This window comes from Chiloscyllium punctatum, chromosome 40, assembly GCF_047496795.1.
Source record: "Chiloscyllium punctatum isolate Juve2018m chromosome 40, sChiPun1.3, whole genome shotgun sequence".
Taxonomy (NCBI): Eukaryota; Metazoa; Chordata; class Chondrichthyes; order Orectolobiformes; family Hemiscylliidae; genus Chiloscyllium; species Chiloscyllium punctatum.
This window is the reverse complement of record NC_092778.1, coordinates 49,820,128-49,843,583: the sequence shown is the minus strand read 5'-3', so window position 1 is coordinate 49,843,583 and position 23,456 is coordinate 49,820,128. Positions and strand designations below refer to the sequence as shown.

The 23,456-nt window shown below is 43.6% G+C and overlaps 1 protein-coding gene across 2 annotated transcripts; it reads right to left on the bottom strand.

Annotated features, from left to right (window-relative positions):
* Positions 1–753: 753 nt before the first annotated feature.
* On the bottom strand, positions 754–23,052 carry LOC140464591 (cytochrome P450 2K4-like). 2 transcript variants are annotated; one of them, XM_072559844.1, is made up of 9 exons: positions 22,845–23,052; positions 21,537–21,699; positions 12,398–12,547; positions 10,828–10,988; positions 9,757–9,930; positions 8,939–9,080; positions 8,604–8,791; positions 7,824–7,965; positions 754–3,047 (listed from the first exon to the last, which is right to left on the bottom strand). In XM_072559844.1, the coding sequence occupies exons 1-9, from the start codon at positions 23,043–23,045 to the stop codon at positions 2,869–2,871; spliced, it is 1,500 nt and encodes a 499-aa protein (XP_072415945.1). In that variant the 5' UTR covers positions 23,046–23,052; the 3' UTR covers positions 754–2,868. The 2 variants fall into 2 exon arrangements, with proteins under 2 accessions (XP_072415945.1, XP_072415946.1); XM_072559845.1 differs by lacking the exon at positions 9,757–9,930.
* Between the last annotated feature and the right edge of the window lie 404 nt (positions 23,053–23,456).

The following is a 23,456-nucleotide window of genomic DNA, read 5'->3' as shown; positions in this document are numbered from 1 at the left end:
GGCTGGTAACGTCATTATCACATTGTGTAAATCAGACTCTTAAAGTAACAGTCCAACATTCTGATATAAGTACACATCAAGGACATTTTACTAGAACTGTCCGGGGCACTGGTTAGACCACATATGGAATATTCTGGTTTGAACTCTTGCTGAAGGAGAGATTCACTTACATCGGAAGAATTCAGTGAAGGCTCACTAGGCTGGTTCCTGAAAATGAAGGGATTGTCTTATTCAGAATGTTTGATTCTGAGGTCTCGATGGCACAACTTAATGAGTGAGGAAGAGATGTTCATAATGTGGCCAAATAGTTTGAGCTTCAACCTGCAAATCTTTCCAAATTGTGAACAGTTGGTCTCCCACTCTGAGAGATTTCTGGTCAAATATGTTGAGGAAAATATTTCAATCTTCTACCACCACTGTCCTTCGCTACAGTCTGCAAAATGGGGGTGAAGGGCCACAGTGCCACTCTAACCCCTACTGCATGAGTGAACAGTATGACATCTCAACCTCAAAAAAAACCTTATTTAAAGCAGAGCTGCAGCCAATGTTTCAGGGTAGTCCTGACCTACAATGCAGCATTTACAGCTTCTCAGCATTTGCTGATTGTTAAAACTAACCAACCCCTGTGATCAAATGAAACTAAACAATAGACTTCAATGTTAACACCTGAACTTACTAAAAGGAGACAGTGAATACAAGGATAAAATTGACATTCAAGGCTTGGATGATAAAGAAAGTAAATGATACACAATGAACATTGCAACATCTAATTTATTAAGAGCACAGCAACAAGAGTTCATCAACTACTGAACCATATTTTGGGACAACAAAGTTATTTAGCATGGAAACGATTTGATAGTTTACAAAATCATGAAATATTTAATCACAGATAAAGAAAATCTGCTTCCAATGGCATCAGGATCATCAATTTAATTATCAAAATTTCCAAGGCTATCTGAGAAAAAAATTACACAGCGAATTGGATTATGAATTGGATTGGATTAAGAATTGGATTTTGCTGCCTTAATCAGAACTTCCAAAAGTATAAATACCCAACTGGGATTACTTCCCCGGGCTTATCGTGGAAAGAGTATGGATATCTGCATCAAAGAGTCAGCAATAAACACAATAAGCCTCCTTCCATACATTATTATTCTATGATTTAAACGTGTCCTAAAGACAAAACTGAAAAGTAGACTAAAATATATATAATTATAGAATATTGAACAGTACAGCATGGAACAGACCCTTCAGCCCACAGTGTTGTATCATACATGACATCGAGTTAAACTAATCCCTTCTGTCTGCCGATGGCCCAGAGCCCTGGAGGGATATATTTATTCATGTGCTTATGTAAAAATCCTTTAAACACTGCCGTCATATCTGCCTTCAGATGGAAGCATGTTCCAGGCACCTACCTCTCTCCGTGTTAAAGACTTGCCCCTCCCATCTCATTTGAACTTCTCCCTCTTACCTGAAACCCATGCCCTCTAGTATTAGATGTTTCATCTCTGGGAAAAAGATCCTGACTAACAACCTTCTATCAGGTCTCCTCTCAGACTCTGCCACTCCAGAGAAAACAATCCCAGTTTGACCAGCCTCTCCTTATGTAGCTCATACCTTCTCTTCCAAGCAGCAGCATGATAAACCTCTACTGCATCTTCTCCAAATCTTCCACACCCTTTTTGTAATGTGGTGACCAGAATTGAATGCAGCTTAACCAAATGGATTAAAATCTTACATGAACCATCAGTATCCATTTTCCCTGCCAGAAAGTAACCTTGCAAATTATCTAAAAGTTTGAAGGCCAGTGCACTGTTGTCAACCCTCAAACTGTCTCAAGTCTCCAGGAATTAAAGATGAATCCCCAAAACGTTGATATGTTCAACTCAGCAAAAATATCACAGGGACATGATTTTTTAAGATGTGAATTTGCTTGCGGAATTCACATCCAGAACCTCAACCTGAGCTACAAATCTTCTCAAATCTTGCTAGCATGATTTTTTTTTGAGAAGTTACTATTTATGTAAAGAAAAGATAATGGGGGAATAAAAGGCTGATTGTGAAGAATGATCAAACTGTGTAAGAAAGAGGCTCTTCAATAATTGGCTGGGCAGGACACAGGATGGTCGACTGATGGAAGTGACATTAGGCAGAGACTTGAGGTTAAATAATTAAACCTCCAGGAATATGTCCAGAGTTGACAACCTTCATGTTTACTTTGCAGGGTAATTTGTAGACTGTACAAATGTCTGTTCACCATCATACATTAAGCAAACAGGCAAATTGGTGGGGTAGGTGGCGAATTTCATTGGGAGGTGCCATTTAAGAATGATCGATGGTAAATGCTTGTGTAATGAAAGCTGTGTTTATACAGATCAATGAAATTATGTAATGCATTTGTCACTCAAACTTGGGAATGATACAACTGATTTAGTACCCTCCCATTACTTAATGTCAAACACCCAGCTCTTTAACACAAACAACTACATAGGTTCGGTTGAGAGAGATATTTTATTCAATATATCCTATGGACAATTAATCAGGGACTCTAACAAATTATTAAACTTAACTTCAAAATTAAGGATTTGATGTCATTTATGTGATGAAAATTGGGGCATAAATCACTGGGCAACTTCAGGAAATTCACAGTCATGTTTCTTAATTCACTGATCCTTCTAACTCCTTTGTGTTTTGTGACAAAGCTAGTTTGTACAGTGAATGTCACATCATAGAAGTAAATATAATGATGTTGACTCAACCCAATTTGACAGGCACTGTGTGAAGAAACAAGGGAATACTTTTATTCAGATGATTAAATGTTTGTGCAAATGAAAATCACGTTAAATCATGAATGAGGTGGCTACATCAGCGACGCACAGCACACACAGTTTGGTACTTTGGGTACGAAGTAAAACCCACTCCAGACTCGAGTTCCAGTTCACTAACATTCGGTGGGACATGAAACTTAAATTTTTGTATCAGTGTAGTAAAGAAGAGGAACAGCTCCATTTTAGCCAGGGTCTCACCAGCACAAATCCTTCGACCTGCAAAAACACGTTTGCAGAAACAGAAGTGTCAAAGCAACTCTTCATCACACAATGGTGTTCACAATTTTTTTTATAACAAACAGGATCTTGCTGTTTTATGCTTCCTTTTTGGAACAATATAACTTAATCACTTAGAGGCCAATGTTTTCAGGATTGTGAAATTTATCGATGAGATACGTTGCTGACTGTAGTTTGTTGTTCCAGCAGCAGGAAGCACAGGAGCGTTGAGCAGGAGGCTGCTCACAAGGTTACACATTTGGGCGGTTGCTTTACCCAAAACACTAATCGGGTAGTGTTTCCCACCCATCCTCCTCCTCTAACCAAAAAATTGTCCTGTACATCGGTTGGTAAGGTGGTAAGTGCTTTCTTTCGAGTTTCACATTTTTCAGCGGTCTATTTGGGAATTTAGAATAGTGGGAATGGCGGTTAGGGAAGTTGAATGTTCCTCCTGCGTTCTGTGGCAGATAAGGGTCACCTCCAGTGTCCCTGCTGACTTCATTTGTGGGAAGTGCACCCAATTCCAGCTCCTCGAGAACCATGTTAGGGAACTGGCGCTGGATGAACTTCGGATCCTTTGGGAGGCCGAGGGGGTTATTGAGAGTTACAGGGAGATAGTTACTCCACGGCTATGTGAAGAAGACAGATGGGTTACCGTAAGGGGTAGGAAAGGGAAGCGGCAGGCAGTGCAGGGATCTCCTGTGGTGGTTTCCTCAAAAACAAGTATAACGTTTTGGATACTTTTGGTGGGAGGGCAACCTACCAGGGGTAAGCAATAGGGCACAGGTCTCTTGCGCAGAGTCTGTCCTTGCTGCTTGGAAAGGAAGGGAGAAGAGGAGCAGAGCTTTAGTAATTGGAAACTCCAAAGCTAGGGGGACAAATAGGAGATTTTGTGGGAACGAGAGAGACTCATGATTGGTTTGTTGCCTCCCAGGTGCCAGGATTCATAATGTCTCTGATCATGTTTTCGGGATGAGGGGGGAGGGGAGCAGCCCCAAGTTGTGATCCACAAAGGCACCAACAACATAGTAGGAAGAAAGTTGGGGATCTAAGGCAAAAATTCAGGGAGCTAGGATGGAAGTTTAGAGCTAGAACAAACAGACTTGGAACAAGGAGAGAGTGGAGCTGAACATGTGGCTGCAAGGATGGTGCAGGAAGGAGAGTTTTGGATTCCTGGATAATTGGAGCTCTTTCTGGGAATGATGGGACCTCTACAAACAAGATGGTCTTCACCTGAACCAGAGGGATACCAATATCCTGGGTGGGGAGGAATTTGCTAACGCTCTTCAGGGGGTTTAAAATAATGCAGCAAGATGATGGGTACCTGAATTGTAGTTCCAGTGTGCAGGAGGTTGAAGGTAATGAGGTCAGGGATAGGTTTACAAGGTCACAAGAGGGCATCAGCAACCAGGATGTTTGTTTGAAATGTGTGTACTTCAATGCCAGGAACATCCAGAATAAGGTGGGTGAACTTGCAGCATGGGTTGGTACCTGGGATTTCAATGTTGTGGCTATTTCAGAGACATGGCTAGAGGAGGGACAGGAATGGTTGTTGCAGATTACAGGATTTAGATGTTTCAGTCAGAACAGAGATGATAGTAAAAGAGGGGGTGGTGTGGCTTTGTTCATCAAGGGTAGTATTACAACAGCTGCTAGAGTGTTTGAGGACTCATCTACTGAGGTAGTTTGGGCTGAGGTTAGAAACTGGAAAGGAGAGGTCACCCTGTTGGGAGTTTTCTGTAGGCCTCCAAATTGTTCCAGGATGTAGAGGAAAGGATAGCAAAAATAATTCTCAATAGGAGTGAGAATATCAGGGTAGTTGTTTTGGAGGACTTTAACTTTCCCAATATTGACTGGGAATACTATAGTCCAAGTAGTTTAGATGGGTCAGTTTTTGTTCAACGTGTGCAGGAGAGTTTTCTGACACAGTATATAGACAGGCTAACAAGGGGCGATGCCATAATGGATTTGGTACTGGGGAATGAACCCGGTCAGAGATTAGATTTGGAGGTAGGTGAGCACTTTGGTGATAGTGACCATAATTCAGTTACGTTTACAATAGAAATGGGCAGGGTTAGGCAGGGAGGTATATACTGCAGGGAAAGAGGTATAACTGGGGGGAAAGGCAATTATGATGCAATTAGGCAAGATTTAATATGCATAGGATGGAGAAAGAAACTGCAGGGAATGGACACAGTTGAAATGTGGAGCTCATTCAAGGAACAGATACTGCGGGTCCTTGGTAAGTACGTATCTTATCAGGCAGAGTGGAAGTTGTTGAGAGAAGGAGCCATAGTTTACGAAAGAAGTTGGCTGCATTTTGAGAAAGAAAATCTTAGCAGGACTTATACACTTAATGGTAAGGTCCTGGGGAATGTTGCTGAACCAACAGACCTTGGAGTGCGTGTTCATAGCTCCTTGAAAGTGGAGTTGCAGGTAGATAGGTAGTGAAGAAGGCGTTTGGTATGCTTTCCTTTATTGGTCAGAGTATTGAGTGCATGAGTTGGAAGGTTATGTTGCAGCTGTACAGGGCATAGGTTAGGCCACTGTTGGAATATTGCTTTCAATTCTGGTCACATTCCTATCAGAAGGATGTTGTGAAACTTGGAAGGGTTCAGAAGAGATTTACGAGTATGTTGCCAGGGTTGGAGGATTTGAGCTATAGGAAGAGGTTGAATAGACTGGGGCTGTTTTCCCTGGAGCATCGGAGGCTGAGTGGTGACCTTATAGAGGTTTATATAATCATGAGGGGCATGGATAGTGTAAAGTCTCTTCCCTGGGGACAGGGAGTTCAGAACTAGAAGGCATAGGTTTAGGGTGAGGAGGGAAAGATATAAAAGGGACCTAAGGGGCAACTCTTTCATGCAGAAGCGTGAATGTGTATGGAACGAGCTGCAAGAGGAAGTGGTGAAGGCTCATACAATTGCAACATTTGAAAGGCATCTGGATGAGTATACAAATAGAAAAGGTTTGGAGGGATATGGGTCATGTGCTGACAGGTGGGACTAGATTGGGTTGGGATGTCTGGTTGGCATGAATGAGTTGGACTGAAGGGTCTGTTTCCATGCTGTATATCTCTATGACTCTATGACTCTAAATTGAAGCTCTTGTCAACAATAAGAAGTTGGCTTGTGTGAGGATGAGGCGTGAAGCCTCAGTTAGGGGGCTTGAGTGTTATAGGTTAACCAGAAAAGATCTAAAGAGATGTCTAAGAAGAGCCAGGAGGGGACATGAAAAGTTGTTGGTGGATCTATAGGTACATCCGGAATAAAAGAATAACGAGAGTAAGATTAGAGCTAATCAAGGATAGGAGTGGAAAGTGGTCTGTGGAATCTGAGGACATGGGGAAACACGTGATGAATACTTTTTGTCAGTATTCACATTGGAAATGGGCAATGTTAGTCAGAATGTGGAGATCCAGGTCGCAAGATTAGTTGGGATTGAGGTTGACAAAGAGGAGGTTTCAGCAATTTTGGAAGATCTGAAAATAGATAAGACCCCTGGGCCGATTGGGTTTATCCTCGGATTCTTAGAGAAGCCAGGGAGGAGATTGCTGAGCCTTTGGCTTCGATCTTTATGTCCTCATTGTCAACAAGAATAGTGCCAGAAGACTGGAGGATAGCAAATGGTCTTCCCTTGTTTTAGGAAGGGAGTTGGAACAACCTTGGTAAGTATGGGCCAGTGAGCCCTACTTCGGTTGTGGGTAAGGTGTTGGAAAAAGGTTTGAAGAGAGGGGATTTATTATCTGGAAAAGAATAATTTGAATCGGGATAGTCAACACAGATTTGTGAAGGGTAGGTTGTGACTCACTAACCTTATTGAGTTGTTTGAGAAGGTGACAAAACAGGTGGATGAAGGCAAAGTGGTTGCTGTGGTGTATATGGACTTCAGGGGCATTTGATAAGGTTCCGTGCGGTAGGCTATTACACAAAATACTGTGTTTCGGGATTGAAGGTGATTTAGCAGTTTGGATCAGAAATTGGTTAGCTGAAAGAAGACAGAGGGTGGTGGTTGATGGGAAATATTCATCCTGGAGTTCAGTTACCAGTGTTGTGCTGCAAGGATCTGTTTTGAGGCCACTGCTGTTTGTTGTTTTTATAAATGATCTGGATGTGGGTGTAGAGGGATGGGTTAGTAAATTTGCAGATGACACTAAGGTATGCAGAGTTATGGATAGTGCCGAAGGATGTTGTACGTTACAGAGGGACACAGGTAAGATGCAGAGCTGGGCTGATAAGTGGCAATTGGAGTTTAATGCGGAAAGGTGTGAGGTAGTTCACTTCAGAAGAAATAACAGGAATGCAGAGTACTGAGATAATGGTAAAATTATTGACAGTGTTGATGAAAAGAGAGATCTCGGTGTCCAGGTGCATAAATCTCTGAAAGTTGCCACACAGGTTGATGGCTTTGTTAAGAAGGCATATGTTAAGAAGATGAGTTGGCGTTTATTGGTAGGGGGATGGAGTTTCAGCTCTTCAAGACACTGGTAAGGCCGCACCTGGAATATTATGGGCAATTTAGCATGGCCAATCCACCTGACCTGCACAGCTTTGGACAGTGGGTGGAAACTAAGCACCCGGAGGAAACCCACGCAGACACACACACACGGGGAGGGTCACTGGCACTGGGAGACAGCAGTGCTAACCACTGAGCCATTGGGTTGCCCTAACAAAACTAAAATTCCCTCAATGATGCATCTCCTAGATCTTATTCTCCCCAGCTAGGGATGGATTATTTTACTCACATATCATTCAAAAAGTTAATCAGTGATGTTACCTGCAGAGAAAGGCATGAAGGCATCTCTCTTCACAAACTTGCCCTCAGCATTCAGAAAGTGAGATGGGTTGAACTCATTTGGTTTTTCCCATTGGGTTTTATCATACAGCACAGAGGACAGCAATGGGATTACATGGGTTCCCTACAGATATTAAAATATCGTATCTGTATTATGTTATGATTGTTAAAATGCAAAGGCACTGTTGAAAATAATTACACAATTTCTCATTCATAAATGCACTTGAAATTCAGAAATACCATTTCCATTCTAATTGTAATCCCCTGAGCATCCTGATTTGAATCACTCCAGGATTGATGGCTGTGCCCGCAGTGGCCTGAGTCCTCAAATCTTGTATCCCCACTCTCCTCCTTTAACAAGTTCCTTAAAACCTTCCTTTCGACTAAGCTTTTGGCTACATGTCTATGTCTATCATTTTATGGCTTCTGGTGTTAATTATTCATCAATAACTCTGTGTAGATTTTTGGGTTGCTTTACTACATCTACAAATACAAAAGTTGTGATCAAGCCATATCTTTTCAATTATTTCTCCACTCCTTCTCTTTTCCTCCATTACCTGCGCATATTGCAACATTAATAAAATACACAAATGTAGTCAGACATTGCCATATTATTCTAAATAGCGTAACAAATATAAGTTGATGAGCTTGAATCATTCAGGTACTCATGGTGCACAGTGCATCAGGTTTCAATGTTCCCTTACTTCCTCCCTATTGTCTGTCTATTAGGCCCTGAATGCAGCCAGCCTTTCCTGAGGGTACCTTTGGAATGAAGTATCCTCTGAAATTTACGTCCACTGTTGTTTCATGTGTTATGCCCAGTGGTACGATGTCCCCAAACCTCTGGATTTCATGGATCACTGCATCAGTGTACGGCATATCTTTCCGATCTTCAACTCTGGGATGTCGCTCAGATCCAATAACTCTGATAATTTCCTCATGAACCTTTCCTGCAATCCGAGCATGTTTTTAAAGTGATTGGAAATGCTGCCAAGATATTTTCAAACAAGATCAAAATCTCAATCACAATAAAAAATATTAAGAAATACATCCAACAAGGTCAGCTCCAGAGAGGAATTAATCAGAGTGCTTCTTACTCTGGATCTCTGGATATTTCATCATCAGAAGCATTCCCCAACGAAGAGTGGTTGAGGTGGTCTCCATCCCTGCAGCAAACAGGTTACTAGTTGTGAACATTAAGTTGTCTTCATGGAAGTATGAATTAGGGTTGTCCGATTCCTGAAAGCAAGACAAACAATGCAACAGCTCAGAATTGAATTGAAACCTTTGCTGTCGGTCCTATGATGCATAGTTAAACTCACAAATTGATTATTGGGTATTGCAGCTCAGAACAGGGACCAGGAAAAAAAGGCTTCTCTATGTTTACTCCAGCATAGTACTGAGGGAGGCCAAACTGTCAGAGGTGCAGTCTTAAGGTGTTATTCTGAGGTGCTGTCTCCTCTCAGAACAATGCATCGTAAATAAATCTATCTGTTGTGCTTTTCACTTTAAAGTCAATAACAAGTGCTTTTTGTAGTGCAGCCAATAGTATAATGTAGGAAGTGCATGAGTAAAGTCCCACAAACAGCCATGTGGTTCTGACCAGATTTTATTAATCTTGGACAAATCTACATCAGATGGTGATGACAATTCAAAACTGCTTCATCAGCTATAACATGCTTAGGGTCATCCTGGGATTATGAAAGACAGTGTAATTGTCAGTTCTCTCTTTCTGAAAAGAACAATATTTTTCACACCCTTTACTGAGAATCATATACATTTTGCATCAAAAAATGAGTCTATTCAGCCTATCAGGCCAATGCTGAACTGAACTAAGTTGACTTTTTTTTCTGAAATACATAAGTATAACTTTGGGAAAGTGGCAAAACTCTGAAAAAACAATAGGGTTTTTAACCTTCTGTTGTCTGATCATGAACACATCGATAAAACTCCTCAGGTCACTGCCATCTAGTTTATAACGATTTTCTTTGAAGAAACTTTTAAGGAAATTCAGTGTCTCTTCTGAATTGGTAAACACTTTATTGTGTCTTCCTGGAAGGAATCTCAGGAGTGGAAATGCATTGTACAGCTACAGAATCAAAATAACATCATGTTATCAAGGTAGATATTGAAACAAACTAATAACCTGCTCACATCGAAGTACTCGCAATTTCAAAATAAGTGTCAGATAAATCTTTTAAATGTTATGAATCTTTGACAAATACAGTGGTTTTTGCATATTGTGAATAATTATAGCTTTTTACTATAATTATTGTCATGCAATGTCTGAAACAGTTGTGTAAACAAATTCAATATCTTTCCAAAGGGAATTGGATAAATACTTTAAAAAATCAGTTTGCTGCATCATGGGAATAAGAAAGGGACTTGGACCAATTGCACAACTCTTTCAAGTGTTGGAGAAGGAAAACTGGACCAAATGATCGCCTTCTGTGTTGGACAGCCTGCTGTTTCAGTTTCAATGTATAAGAGGTATATTCAGAGACTCAAGATTTTGTGACAGCTTGTCAAGTATTGAGAGGATATTTTCACTTGTCAAAGTATTTAAAACAGAGACTATAAATTTGAAAGTAAGACACTGTTTGAAATACACAGAGATGGGTACGGATTTGTTCTCTCAAAGTGTCATTAACTGTTGGAATCTACTCCCCAGGCCAGCATATATTGAGTCTGTTCAAAGTGGAGTTGATGGGTATAGTTTCATGAGCAGGTTTACATTCACAGGAGGCTGTAAACCTTTGTGGGTGACACTGGCACACACCTGCCCATCCCCAAACCCGCCCACCCTGTTATGTGTAGGAGGGGCAGGCCTAGTGCATCCTGCCTATCTTCACGTCAGTTAAGGCCTTAACTGTGCAAGTAATGGACAATTATATTGCACCACAAATTTAATGAGGCTCCGCGTACAGACCCCTTCCATTTACTACAAGTTGCAAATGATGTAATTCAAATGAAAGATGAAACTTACGTGGGCCACAGGTGAACCGACAAGTTGAATGTTCTCATTCACTCTCTTTACTAAACTGACAAACTTTTCATCCTCATAATCAAATCTGTCACCAAAAACTATAGAACAAATTATATTGGCCACAGCAGAGTTCAGCTGGATAGTTGGATTAAACGGTTGGCCTGCAAAAGAAATTTTAAACATTACACCCAATCGAGTATTGACCCTTTCTGTAGTGATTGTAATGAGGTTCGCCAGGTGGACCTCAGAATAGGAGCTCCCTGACTGGGCTGTTAATTAGAGAGTCCTGGTTGGCAGATGTAAACAAGAGTGTAAAAGTGGGCACCACAGGGAGTGGAGTGTATTATTTCCCCCTCCAACTCTATTTTGATTTAATCCCTGCCCTCCCCTTCACTGTTTGATCATGCAGTATTGCCCTTTTTGGCCACTTGGGTGTTTCCATTCTTCCTGGTGGTGGGAGATTGAATAAAGATTTCCACACTTGCTGTTTTTCACTTCTTGTTTCACTGTGACACCTACACACACACACACACACACACACACACACACACACACACACACACACACACACACACACACACACCATGGGTGCGGGGGATAAATAAGCATTACCACTGTCAGGTAGTAGTGTGGGACAAAAAGAAAGAGTAATTAAATCAACAAACAGGAACATCAGAAGAAAGAAAAAATAAACAGGAAGGCTAGCCAAGGATGATCTGATCAGTTTGTGGTGAGGACGGGTGTCACGTATCTTTTTTACAGCTATATTGAATTGTGTTCTATGCACTGTTTCTGATCTGATTACACTGTCTTGCCTGTGTTTGTTACTGTTATCTTTGTGATGAATGGAAGTGGCATTTGAGGTCTCCCTGAAAACTGGTTGAACAGTGTGGTTTGGAGTTTGGCTTTACTGCCCTTTCCCCCGAATATCGTGTCTTTGTATGAACTGCTGCTTCCTGTTTATTGCTAACTATATTTTGTACTGTTTAATAAAATAAAAAAAAACAGGAGTGTCAGAGATTTTGTCCATTCCGGGAGCTGGCTGTGAGGAAGCAGTACAATAGTTAAGTACTATGCATGTTAAAATAAACGGTGATTTGGTGATGGGATACCAATTTCTATGGTGGTATTTCACTTTACAAGAAACCACAATTGCATGACTCTTCACGTAAGACCCTGAAGCATGTTCCCTTGGCTATAGAAAGGAGGTAGATAGGAGATAACTGTCACTCTCACCAGAATTGAAGACTCCTTCAATATTCAAATTGAGCAGGGCAACCACAGAGCAGTTCACAAATTGAGAGATGGATGAACTAGACATCTATGAACTAGTTTGTGTATTCAATCACGTGTGATCTATATGAGTGCACATCAGGGGGAGCATACTACAATAATTGCAGTTAGTTTTGGATTGGTCTTACAAAGAGCTTGTTGAAACACATTGGCCTGAATGGTCCCTTTCTGTGATACAGATTGATGTGATTCTTTAATGTACATCTGAAATCATAAATAATGCACACAGAGAAAAGAAACAATGGTAATTCTGTTCAGTAACCTTACACAAACTCACCTTGATAAGCATCAATGATTTTTACCAGAAAATCTGACTCCTCAATTATTTTGTCTTCAATGGTTTTCTTTCCCATTCCAAAATCTCGTAATGTGCTGAGGGCAAATCTTCGCATTTGCTTCCATGACTCCCCATGACCAAAAATAATACCTTAAATCCATCAGAAAGAAGCAAACACTATCATCACTCTTGTAATCCTCACTTAAACTGACAACTTTCCTCATAGAATCATGGGCATGACTAATAAGAGAAATAGCACACAATGAAGTGAAAAAGGTTTGCATTTCTCATCGTGAAATATTTCTATACAGAACACTTCTAAAGGTAACATCCGGGCATCCCAAATGCTTCAGTCACTGAGTTACTTTTCAGGTGTAGTCACTATTAGAATATAGTAAATGCACTAACCAATTTACACACAATGAGCTTCCACAAACTATTTAATTTGGAGATATTGATGGAGGGACAAATAGGAACATAGCAACATAGGAACAGGAGCAAGCCTTTCAGCCCCTCAAGCCTATCCCATAATTCAATGAGCTCCTGGGTGACCTGTGATCAAACTCCATTGCTTAACAAACCACCGACCTCAGATTTAAAATTAACAACTAATCCAGCATCCACTGTCATTTGTGGAAGAGAGTCCCAAACAACTACAATCCTCTTGGTGTACAAGTGCTTCCTACCATTTTGCCTGCTTGGTCTGGCGCTGCTTCTCAGACTCTGTTGCCCCTCGTTCTAGAATCCCCAACCAATGGAAACAGTTAATCTGTACTTCCTGTTTTTCCTGTCTATAGCCTGTTTCTTTTCCAATTTCTTTTCTTGTTTATACTTTTCCTGTTACTATCTCAAAAACTTCAATCAGATAATCCTTTAAGAGTACATCGGCCTAATTTGTATAATCTTTCCTCATAAATTAACATAGTAATAGTTAGGACGTTCTCCTCTTTAAGTAGCACCACGTGACATTTTATTCCCACTGGAAAGGGAGGATGGGAAGAATTCCAATACAGTATTCCTCCACTACCTGGGAATATTAACCTGGATTATTTGTTCAAATCTGAGATGAAACTTGAGCCCACACTATCTGACTCAGAGACAAGAATACAACTGATTGTGACATTGCTATATGGCAATGCAGTAGGCTCTCTACATTACTTCAAGATGTGTTACACTCAACATGAGATTGATTAATTAACAATCGAACACGAGAATGTTTCATATCACAGCACCATTATATGTTCAAACGCTTTTAAAAGCATTTTTGTTTGAAAAGTCAAAAAACTGTCAAATATAAAAATATCTGCAATTAACAGATCAAATTAATGTTGTCAGTTGATAACTAATTTAAATATAAAGTGTTAGAAGCCTCAAAATTAATCGGATATATTAAGATCATATAAAATGAAGCATTAGATTGTCTACAAGTAGAGGTCTGTACTGAACATACAGAATAGAAACACGTTATTTGAACTAAATGGTCTATATCAGCATTTGTGCTCTCCTGAAACCTCCTCCTACCCATCTTAGAGTCAGAAAGACGTACAGCACGGAAACAGACCCATCGGTCCAACTCATCCATGCCAACCAGATATCCTAACCTAATCTAGTCCCATTTGCCAGCACTTGGCCCATATCCCTCTAAACCCTTCCTATTCATGTACCCATCCAGATGCCTTTCAAATGTTGCAATTGCGCCAGCCTCCACCACTTCCTTTGGCAGCTCATTCCACACATGCACCATCCTCTCATGAAAAAGTTGCCCCTTTTATCCCCTTTATATATTTCACCTCTCGCTCGAAACCTATGCCCTCTAGTTCTGGACTCCCCCACCCCAGTGAAAAGACCTTGTCTATTTATCCTATCTATGTTGTGGTTCTGTTCACCGAGCTGGGAATTTGTGTTGCAGACGTTTCGTCCCCTGTCTAGGTGACATCCTCAGTGGTTGGGAGCCTCCTGTGAAGCGCTTCTGTGTTGTTTCCTCTGGCATCTATAGTGGTTTGAATCTGCCGCTTCCGGTTGTCAGTTCGTGCTGTCCGCTGCAGTGGCCGGTATATTGGGTCCAGGTCGATGTGTTTATTAATAGAATCTGTGGATGAGTGCCATGCCTCTAGAAATTCCCTAGGTAAAAACAATGACTGCAGATGCTGGAAACCAGATTCTGGATTAGTGGTGCTGGAAGAGCACAGCAGTTCAGGCAACATCCGAGGAGCAGTAAAATTGACGTTTCGGGAAAAAGCCCTTCATCAGGAATAAAGGCAGAGAGCCTGAAGCGTGGAGAGATAAGCTAAAGGAGGGTGGGGGTGGGGAGAAAGTAGCATAGAGTACAATAGGTGAGTGGGGGAGGGGATGAAGGTGATAGGTCAGGGACGAGGGTGGAGTGGATAGGTGGAAAAGAAGATAGGCAGGTAGGAGAAGTCATGGGGACAGTGCTGAGCCGGAAGTTTGGAACTAGGGTGAGGTGGGGGAAGGGGAAATGAGGAAACTGTTGAAGTCCATCTTGATGCCCTGGGGTTGAAGTGTTCCGAGGCAGAAGATGAGGCATTCTTCCTCCAGGCGTCAGGTGGTGAGGGAGTAGCGGTGAAGGAGACCCAGGACCTCCATGTCTTCGGCAGAGTGGGAGGGGGAGTTGAAATGTTGGGCCACAGGGCGGTGTGGTTGATTGATGCGGGTGTCCTGGAGATGTTCCCTAAAGCGCTCTGCTAGGATGCACCCAGTCTCCCCAATGTAGAGGAGACCGCATCGGGAGCAACGGATTCAATAAATGATATTAGTGGATGTGCAGGTAAAACTTTGATGGATGTGGAAGGCTCCTTTAGGGCCTTGGATGGAGGTGAGGGACGTGGTGTGGGCGCAGATTTTGCAGTTCCTGCAATGGCAGGGGAAGGTGCCAGAATGGGAGGGTGGGTTGTCGGGGGCTGTGGACCTGACCAGGTAGTCACGGAAGGAACGGTCTTTGAGGAAGGCGGAAAGGGGTGGGGAGGGAAATATATCCCTGGTGGTGGGGTCTTTTTGGAGGTGGTGGAAATGTCGGTGGATGATTTGGTTTATGCGAAGGTTTGTAGGGTGGAAGGTGAGCACCAGGGGCGTTCTGTCCTTGTTACGGTTGGAGGGGTGGGGTCTGAGGGCGGAGGTGCGGGATGTGGACGAGATGCGTTGGAGGGCATCTCTAACCATGTGGGAAGGGAAATTGCAGTCTCTAAAGAAGGAGGCCATCTGGTGTGTTCTGTGGTGGAACTGGTCCTCCTGGGAGCAGATACGGCGGAGGCGGAGGAATTGGGAATATGGGATGGCATTTTTGCAAGAGGTAGGGTGGGAAGAGGTGTAATCCAGGTAGCTGTGGGAGTTGGTGGGTTTGTAAAAAATGTCAGTGTCAAGTCGGTCGTCATTAATGGAGATGGAGAGGTCCAGGAAGGGGAGCGAGGTGTCAGAGATGGTCCCGGTAAATTTAAGGTCAGGGTGGAATGTGCTGGTGAAGTTGATGAATTGCTCTACCTCCTCGCGGGAGCAGGAGGTAGTGCCAATGCAGTCATCAATGTAGTGGAGGAAGAAGTGGGGAGTGGTGCCGGTGTAATTATGGAAGATCGACTGTTCTACGTAGCCGACAAAGAGACAGGCATAGCTGGGGCCCTTACGTGTGCCCATGGCTACCCCTTTGGTCTGGAAGAAGTGGGAGGATTCGAAGGACAAATTGTTAAGGGTGAGGACCAGTTTGGCCAAACGAATGAGTGTGTCGGTGGAAGGGTACTGTTGAGGATGTTGAGAGAGGCAAAAAACGGAGGACTTGGAGGCCCTGGTCATGCGCATGGAGGTGTAGAGGGATTGGATCTCCATGGTGAAAATGAGGCATTGGGGGCCGGGGCAACGGAAGTCTTGGAGGAGGTGGAGGGCGTGGGTGGTGTCTCGAACATATGTGGGGAGTTCCTGGACTAGGGGGGATAGGACAGTGTCAAGGTAGGTAGAGATGAGTTCAGTGGGGCAGAGGCATGCTGAGACAATGGGTCGGCCAGGGTGGTCAGGCTTGTGGATCTTGGGAAGGAGGTAGAACCGGGCAGTGCGGGGTTCCCGGAATATGAGGTTGGAAGCTGTGGGTGGGAGATCCCCTCAGGTGATGAGGCTCTGTATGGTCTGGGAGATGATGGTTTGGTGATGGGGGGTGGAGTCATGGTCGAGGGGGCGGTAGGAAGAGGTGTCCTCGAGTTGGCGTTTGGCTTCAGCAGTGTAGAGGTCAGTCCGCCAGACTACCACTGCATCCCTTTTATCTGCTGGCTTGATGGTGAGGTTGGGATTGGAGGGCTGCGCGTTGTGAGGGTGAGAGGTTGGAGTGGGGGAGGGGGTAGACAAGTTGAGGTGGTTAATGTCCTGGTGGCAGTTGGAAATGAAGAGGTCGAGGGCAGGTAATTAGCCAGCGCGGGGTGTCCAGGTGGATGCAGTGTGTTGGAGGTGGGCGAAGGGGTCCTCGGAAGGTGGGCGGGAGTCCTGATTGTGAAAGTAAGCTCGGAGGCGGAGGCGGCGGAAGAATTGTTCGATGTCACGACGTGTATTAAGTTCATTGATGCATGGACGGAGGGGAATGAAGGTGAGTCCTTTGGTGAAGACTGATCGTTCTTCCTCAGTGAGGGGAAGGTCTGGAGGGATGGTGAAAACTCGGCAGGGCTGGGAGCAGGGATCTGGTGTGGGTGTGGAGCTGGGAGTGGGAGCGTAACCTGTAACTGGAGTGGGTGTGATAGTGGGGGGAATGGGGGTGGAGTCATGAGCAGGGGTGATGTTCCCCTCAGGGTTTTGGGGGACGGGAATGGTGATAGTGGGATCTGTGGGGGGGGGGGGGGGCGTGTCAGCAGAATGCAGGTGAGTGGCATTGGTGGGGTGGAAGTGGTGGCAGACACGGCAGTAGAGGTGGCGGAAGTCACTGACCGTGTGACATCAGTGATGATGTGAGAGGTGGAAGTGATGTCACGTGTGATGCATGAGGAATTGTGAGGGGCGGACATGGTTGTGGGAGCCGCCATGATGGGGGCGGAAGTGACATCAATCAGCGTGGGGGTGGCAGCTGCACCAGCCACATGGCTAATGGCGTCCAAGCAGTTCCAGAGGCCCAGGGAATCTTCTGGAATGATTGAGGAGCGCTGGTTATGGAGGTGGGTAGATAAAAGTTTGTTGTACTTGCAGTTTTTGATGTTTGAGATGGAGTTGAAATACTGTTTGTTGAGAGTATGAATTCTCCTGAGGATGTAGTACAGAGTGGGTCCTTTGCAATTCTGAGAGAGTGTGGCCCTCAGCTGAGGCAGGGCTGACTGTAGAGAGGTTAGGTGCCGACGCATTGCTGCAAGCGTGGAGCGGAGGATCTTGAAGGAGAACTGTTGCTGGTGTTTTTGAATCTGTAGTCTGTACTGTTTATCCTGTTCGGGTCCAAACTCTGCTGGTTTAAAGGTGGCCTGGAGTCCGTTTGGGATGAGTTGGTTACAGAGGCAAGCACTGAGGAAGCAAATGTGGCTGTGGTAGCGAGTTTGTTTCACGACATGGTTGAAGAGCTTCAGGGCAGAGGGAATGACCTGGGAGTTGCAGTGGGAGAGGGACTCCCTGAGATTCTTGTAGAGAGAGGAGGAAAACTTCTTCAACTCCCCCTCCCACTCTGCCGAGGACATGGAGGTCCTGGGCCTTCTTCACCGCCGCTCCCTCACCACCAGACGCCTGGAGGAAGAACGCCTCATCTTCCACCTCGGAACACTTCAACCCCAGGGCATCAATGTGGACTTCAACAGTTTCCTCATTTCCCCTTCCTCCACCTCACCCTAGTTCCAAACTTCCGGCTCAGCACTGTCTCCATGACTTGTCCTCCCTGCCTATCTTCTTTTCCACCTATCCACTCCACCCTCCTCCCTGACATATCACCTTCATCCCCTCCCCCACTCACCTATTGTACTCTATGCTACTTTCTCCCCACCACCCCCCTCCTCTAGCTTATCTCTCCATGCTTCAGGCTCTCTGCCTTTATTCCTGATGAAGGGCTTTTGCCCGAAGCGTAGATTTTACTGCTCCTCGGATGCTGCCTGAACTGCTGTGCTCTTCCAGCACCACTAATCCAGAATCTAGGAATTCCCTGGCTGTTCAGTTTGGCTTGTCCTGTAACAGTCGTGTTATCCCAGTCAAACTCATGTTGCTTGTCATCTGCGAGTGTGGCTGCTAAGGGATAGCTGGTCGTGTTGTTTTGTGGCTAGTTGGTGTTCATGGATAGGGATCATTAGCTGCCTTCCTGTTTGTCCTATGTAGTGTTTTGTGCAGTCCTTTCATGGGATTTTGTACACTACATTGGTTTTCTCATGTTGGGTATCGGATCCTTTGTCCTGGTGAGTTGTTGTCTGAGAGTGGCTGTTGGTTTGTGTGCTGTTATGAGTCCTAGTGGTCGCAGTAGTCTGGCTGTCAGTTCGGAAATGTTCTTGATGTATAGTAACGTGGCTTGTCCTTTGGGTTATGGCATGTCCTCATTTCGTTGTCTTTCCCTTAGGCATCTGTTGATGAAATTGCACGGGTATCCGTTTTTGGTGAATACATTGTATAGGTGTTCTTCTTCCTCTTTTTGCAGTTCTGGTGTACTGCAGTGCATTGTGGTCCTTCTGAACAGTGTCTTGATGCAACTTCTTTTGTGTGTGTTGGGGTGGTTGCTTTCATAGTTCAGGACTTGGTCTGTGTGTGTGGCTTTCCTGTAAACCGTTGTGGTGAATTCTCCGTTCGGTGTTCTCTGTACCATCACGTCTAGAAATGGGAGTTGGTTGTCCTTTTCTTCTTCTCCAGTGAATCAGATTCCTGTGAGTGTGGCGTTGATGATCCGGTGTGTGTTCTCTATTTCTGTGTTTTTAATGATTACAAAGGTGTCATCCACATATCTGACCCAGAGTTTGGGTTGAATTTGCAGTAGGACTGTTTGTTCTAGTCTTTGGCATTACAGCTTCTGCTATGAGTCCAGAGATGGGTGAGCCCATGGGTATGCTGTTGATTTATTCATATATTTGGTTGTTGAATGTGAAGTGTGTTGTGAGGCACAGGTCCAGTAGTTTGAGTATACCGTCTTTGATGATAGGTTCCCCATCATGTTGTCTGTTATGTCTGTCCAGCAGGTTGGCTACTGTTTCTCTGGCTAGGGTTTTGTAGATAGAGGTGAACAGTGCCATTACATCAAATGAGACCATAGTTTCTTCCTCGTCTATGTGTATATTTCTGATGATGTCCAAGAATTCCTGTGTTGACTGAATAGTGTTTCTGGATCTGCTCATCAGGTGTTTCAGTTTCTGTTGTAGTTCTTTAGCCAGTTTGTGTGATGGTGTCCCTGGTAGCAATACGATGGGTCTGAGTGGGATGGCTGGTTTGTGCACTTTAGGTAGTCCATAGAATCTGGGGGTGTTGTTGCTTTCAGGTTTCATTCTCTGTAGGTCAAACCTGGTTATCTGTCCATTTTTTTGCAGGTTCCTCAGTGTGTTGTTTATCCTATTGATGAGCTGTGGAGTGGGGTCAAACTCCCTCTTTTGGTAGGTGTTGGTATTGGCAAGTAGTTGTTGCGCTTTCTGGATGTACTCTGCTTTGTCCAGGATGACTGTCATTCTGCCTTTGTCTACTGGTAGTGTGATTATGCTCTTATTATTTCTTAGTGATTTTAGTGCTTCCCTCGTCTTGGTGTTGAGGTTGTGTGTTTGTCTTTTCCTTGTTGTCAGGAACTACAAAAGCAACCACCCCAACACAAACAAAAGAAGTTGCATTAAGACTCTGTTCAAAAGGGCCACAACACACTGCAGTACACCAGAACTGCAAAAAGAGGAAGAAGAACACCTCTACAAGGTATTCACCAAAAACAGATACCCCCAAAATTTCATCAACAGATGCCTAATGGAAAGACAACGGAATGAGGACATGCCAGAACCCAAAGGACTAGCCACGTTACCATACTTCAAGAACATTTCTGAACTGACAGCCAGACTACTACGACCACTAGGACTCATAACAGCACACAAACCAGCAGCCACTCTCAGACAACTCGCCAGGACAAAGGACCCAGCATGAGCAAAACCAACATAGTGTACAAAATCCCATGCAAGGACTGAACAAAACACTACATAGGACAAACAAGAAGGCAGCTAACGATCCACATCCATGAACACCTAATAGCCATGAAACAACACAACCAGCTATCCTTAGTCATCACACATGCAGATGACAAGCAACATGAGTTCAACTGGGACAACACTACTATTATAGGACAAGCCAAACAGAGTACAGCCGGGAGTTCCTAGAGGTATGGCACTCATCCACAGATTCTAACAAACACATCGACCTGCACCCAATATACCGGCCACTGCAACGGACAGTAGGACCTGACAACCAGAAGCGGCAGAGACAAACAACCATAAATGTCAGAGGAAACAACACAGAAGCGCTTCACAGGAGGCTCCCAAGCACTGAGGATGTCACCTAGACAGGGGATGAAACGTCTGCAACACAAATTCCCAGCTCGGCAAACAGAACCACAATAACGAGCACTCGAGCTACAAATCTTCTCACAAACCTTATCCTATCTATGCCCCTCATGATATTATAAACCTCCATATGGTCACCCCTCTGAAGCTCTAGCATGTTACAAAAATCTCAGTTGATGCTAGATCACATATTAATTTTAGATTGGAGATCAATCAGCTTCTGTAAACCAAAGATATTCAGAAACTTGAAATAAAAGTGAGCTATTCTCAGAAGAGCTAATGTGTCACTGTCAGAACAATCAGTGTTCCCAACCCTCCAATATAACCCTCATGTATTGCTGAATATAATATTAGTGTCAGTTCTAAAATCATAGAGAATAGGGTGCTGAATGAAATTACTAAATATCCCCATGCTAACATCACCAATTGTCATATAATGGTTATAGTTATTGGATAATGTATGATTAAATATAACCATATGTTTTAGAAATTACATAGAATTGGTTACAATCAGACACAACAGCTTTTTCTTATCTTTCTAAGTTCTTAAAAAACATAATACTTTAGAAATACTAAATTTTATCGAACACTAAAAAGTATTCATTATCCAAACAGGGACAGAATACAGTCTGACTTTAACTGATAGGTTTTACAACAGTGAAGATGCAAATTACCGTGTCCTTTTGAAACCACTTCAAATATCGGGATGTGTGCTCTTTCTCCAAATTCATCTGCATTGTTGATGAGAGCATCCTTCACTGCTTCATAACCGGTCAGCACCACTGCAGTTGTGGGCCCCAGCTTGATGCTAAACACTTTGCCATATTTCTCAGATAGCTTCAAGAAAAAGTTTACTTGACAAATTATTACAAGTTTTTCCGTGACACGTCCATTTGTTCATTACACCAGTGACCTTTCAGACTGTTCCATGAACCACACATCGATCTCTCACTCAGCAGCACTCCCCAGCTCTCAGGATCTACACTGGACATTCACATCAGCTCCAGCTCACCCTCAGACAACTTTCAAAGGCATCAGCTTCAAATCCATTTCTCACATCCTCAACATGTCTTTAGCTTTATGCAGCTCTGTCAGTACATCACTCAAATACAATGTAAAACACTCTCACTAACATCCTGTTCACTCTCTCTCCTATACCATCTCAAGGTATAATGATACAGCTAGACTCAATCATCATGAGATTGGCCCGTACATAAGCCAAATCTCTGATTACATCAGCCTTGTGCTCCTATTGTTGGTTTCAGAAACTACTTGCATCCCTGTGATGGAAAGGAAGCTTTGAGACTGAAATCCAATAAATCCATTACCTTGTGGTTTAACACATGAAGAATTAAGTGTGGGAGGGACAGGGCACAAATTTAAAGGGTAAGGATGCAGGATGTGACAGTCCAGCGTATAATCTGGCTTCAATGCTGGAAGACATTTACTGGTCTAAAGGCAGTGAATGTTTCTTCAGTTAATATCTCCTATTCACCACACCAGTGACCTTTCAGACTGTTTAATGGGCCACACACCCAGGCTGCACACCACTGTCCCTGGGGATGGAAAATGTCATGCTGACTGGTACCTGAGAGAATTCTGCACCTGGTGGACAATGGATAGGCAGAAGAATATGGTCTCCCCCTCCCACACAACAGTTTCATTGAAATTCGTTCTTACTTCTGTTTGTTGTCACAATATATTTGTGGTGCCTTTTCATCCCCGAGTAACTTTAAACACTCAGACACTCCCACTAATGTGAGTGATCAGATTACAGGGGACGAATACACTCCATTACCTGGCCAACATGGTGTCAATTTCGGTGTAATATCAGCTGGATTCTGGTTGGTTTGCATTGGTGACAATAACTCACATTGAGATCACACCTTCAGAGCAGAAAATCACATCCCCAAACGCTGAACACAAATGGGAAAGAGCAAACCAGGCCTCTGATTCACTGTCCGAGTCTAACTCCCTCTTACCTTCATCAAAGATTTGTTCAGCTTCTTCAGATCCAACATGTGCAGGTTCCCGATCACTGGGAGAGAAGGGGGTCCCGGGGGGAAGTTGATGACTCCAGGATTTTTCAAGCTGCTGTTGAAATACAGCAGGAGGATAATGGTCAGAGCCCCCAGCAACACCAGGGTGACGGCATCCACAGGGAAAACACTTACAATCGACATCCCGGAATCAAAACTGGCAACAGGAGGGGCCGCAGTTTATATTCGAGCTCAGCTCCTTCACTGAAAAGATTCCAAAGGGAAATCTCTCACAGATCGATGTGGTTTTAAACTCTCGGATTATCTGAACTTTCCCTTGTCGAAGCCCTGTTATGTAATGAATTACAGTGGGTGGCAATGATCTTCAAACCAATTGGAAGGCAGGAAAGAAAACTCCGTCCCTCGCAAAAATCCAATTTGTTAATTGCAAACAGTCATTAAAATTCCCCCTCACCTCTCACCTAGTGACACCCGTGAGCGATGCTGGTATTGCTGAATCTGTTGGGAAAATGAGGCAAAGTCAGCAAAAAGGAAATTTACAATGCAGAGAGAAACTAAAGTCCCATTCTCCAAACATGGTGTGAATAGCAAGGC

Excerpts from the sequence above, each read along its gene's own strand:
- LOC140464591 (XM_072559844.1), bottom strand. The coding sequence starts at position 23,045 with ATGTCGATTGTAAGTGTTTTCCCTGTGGATGCCGTCACCCTGGTGTTG. Across the intron at positions 12,548-21,536 it reads AGTGGTTTCAAAAGGACACG|GTATTATTTTTGGTCATGGG; the intron begins GTAATTTGCATC and ends GATGGATTTAAG. Across the intron at positions 3,048-7,823 it reads CTTCATGCCTTTCTCTGCAG|GTCGAAGGATTTGTGCTGGT; the intron begins GTAACATCACTG and ends GTGTTTTTGCAG.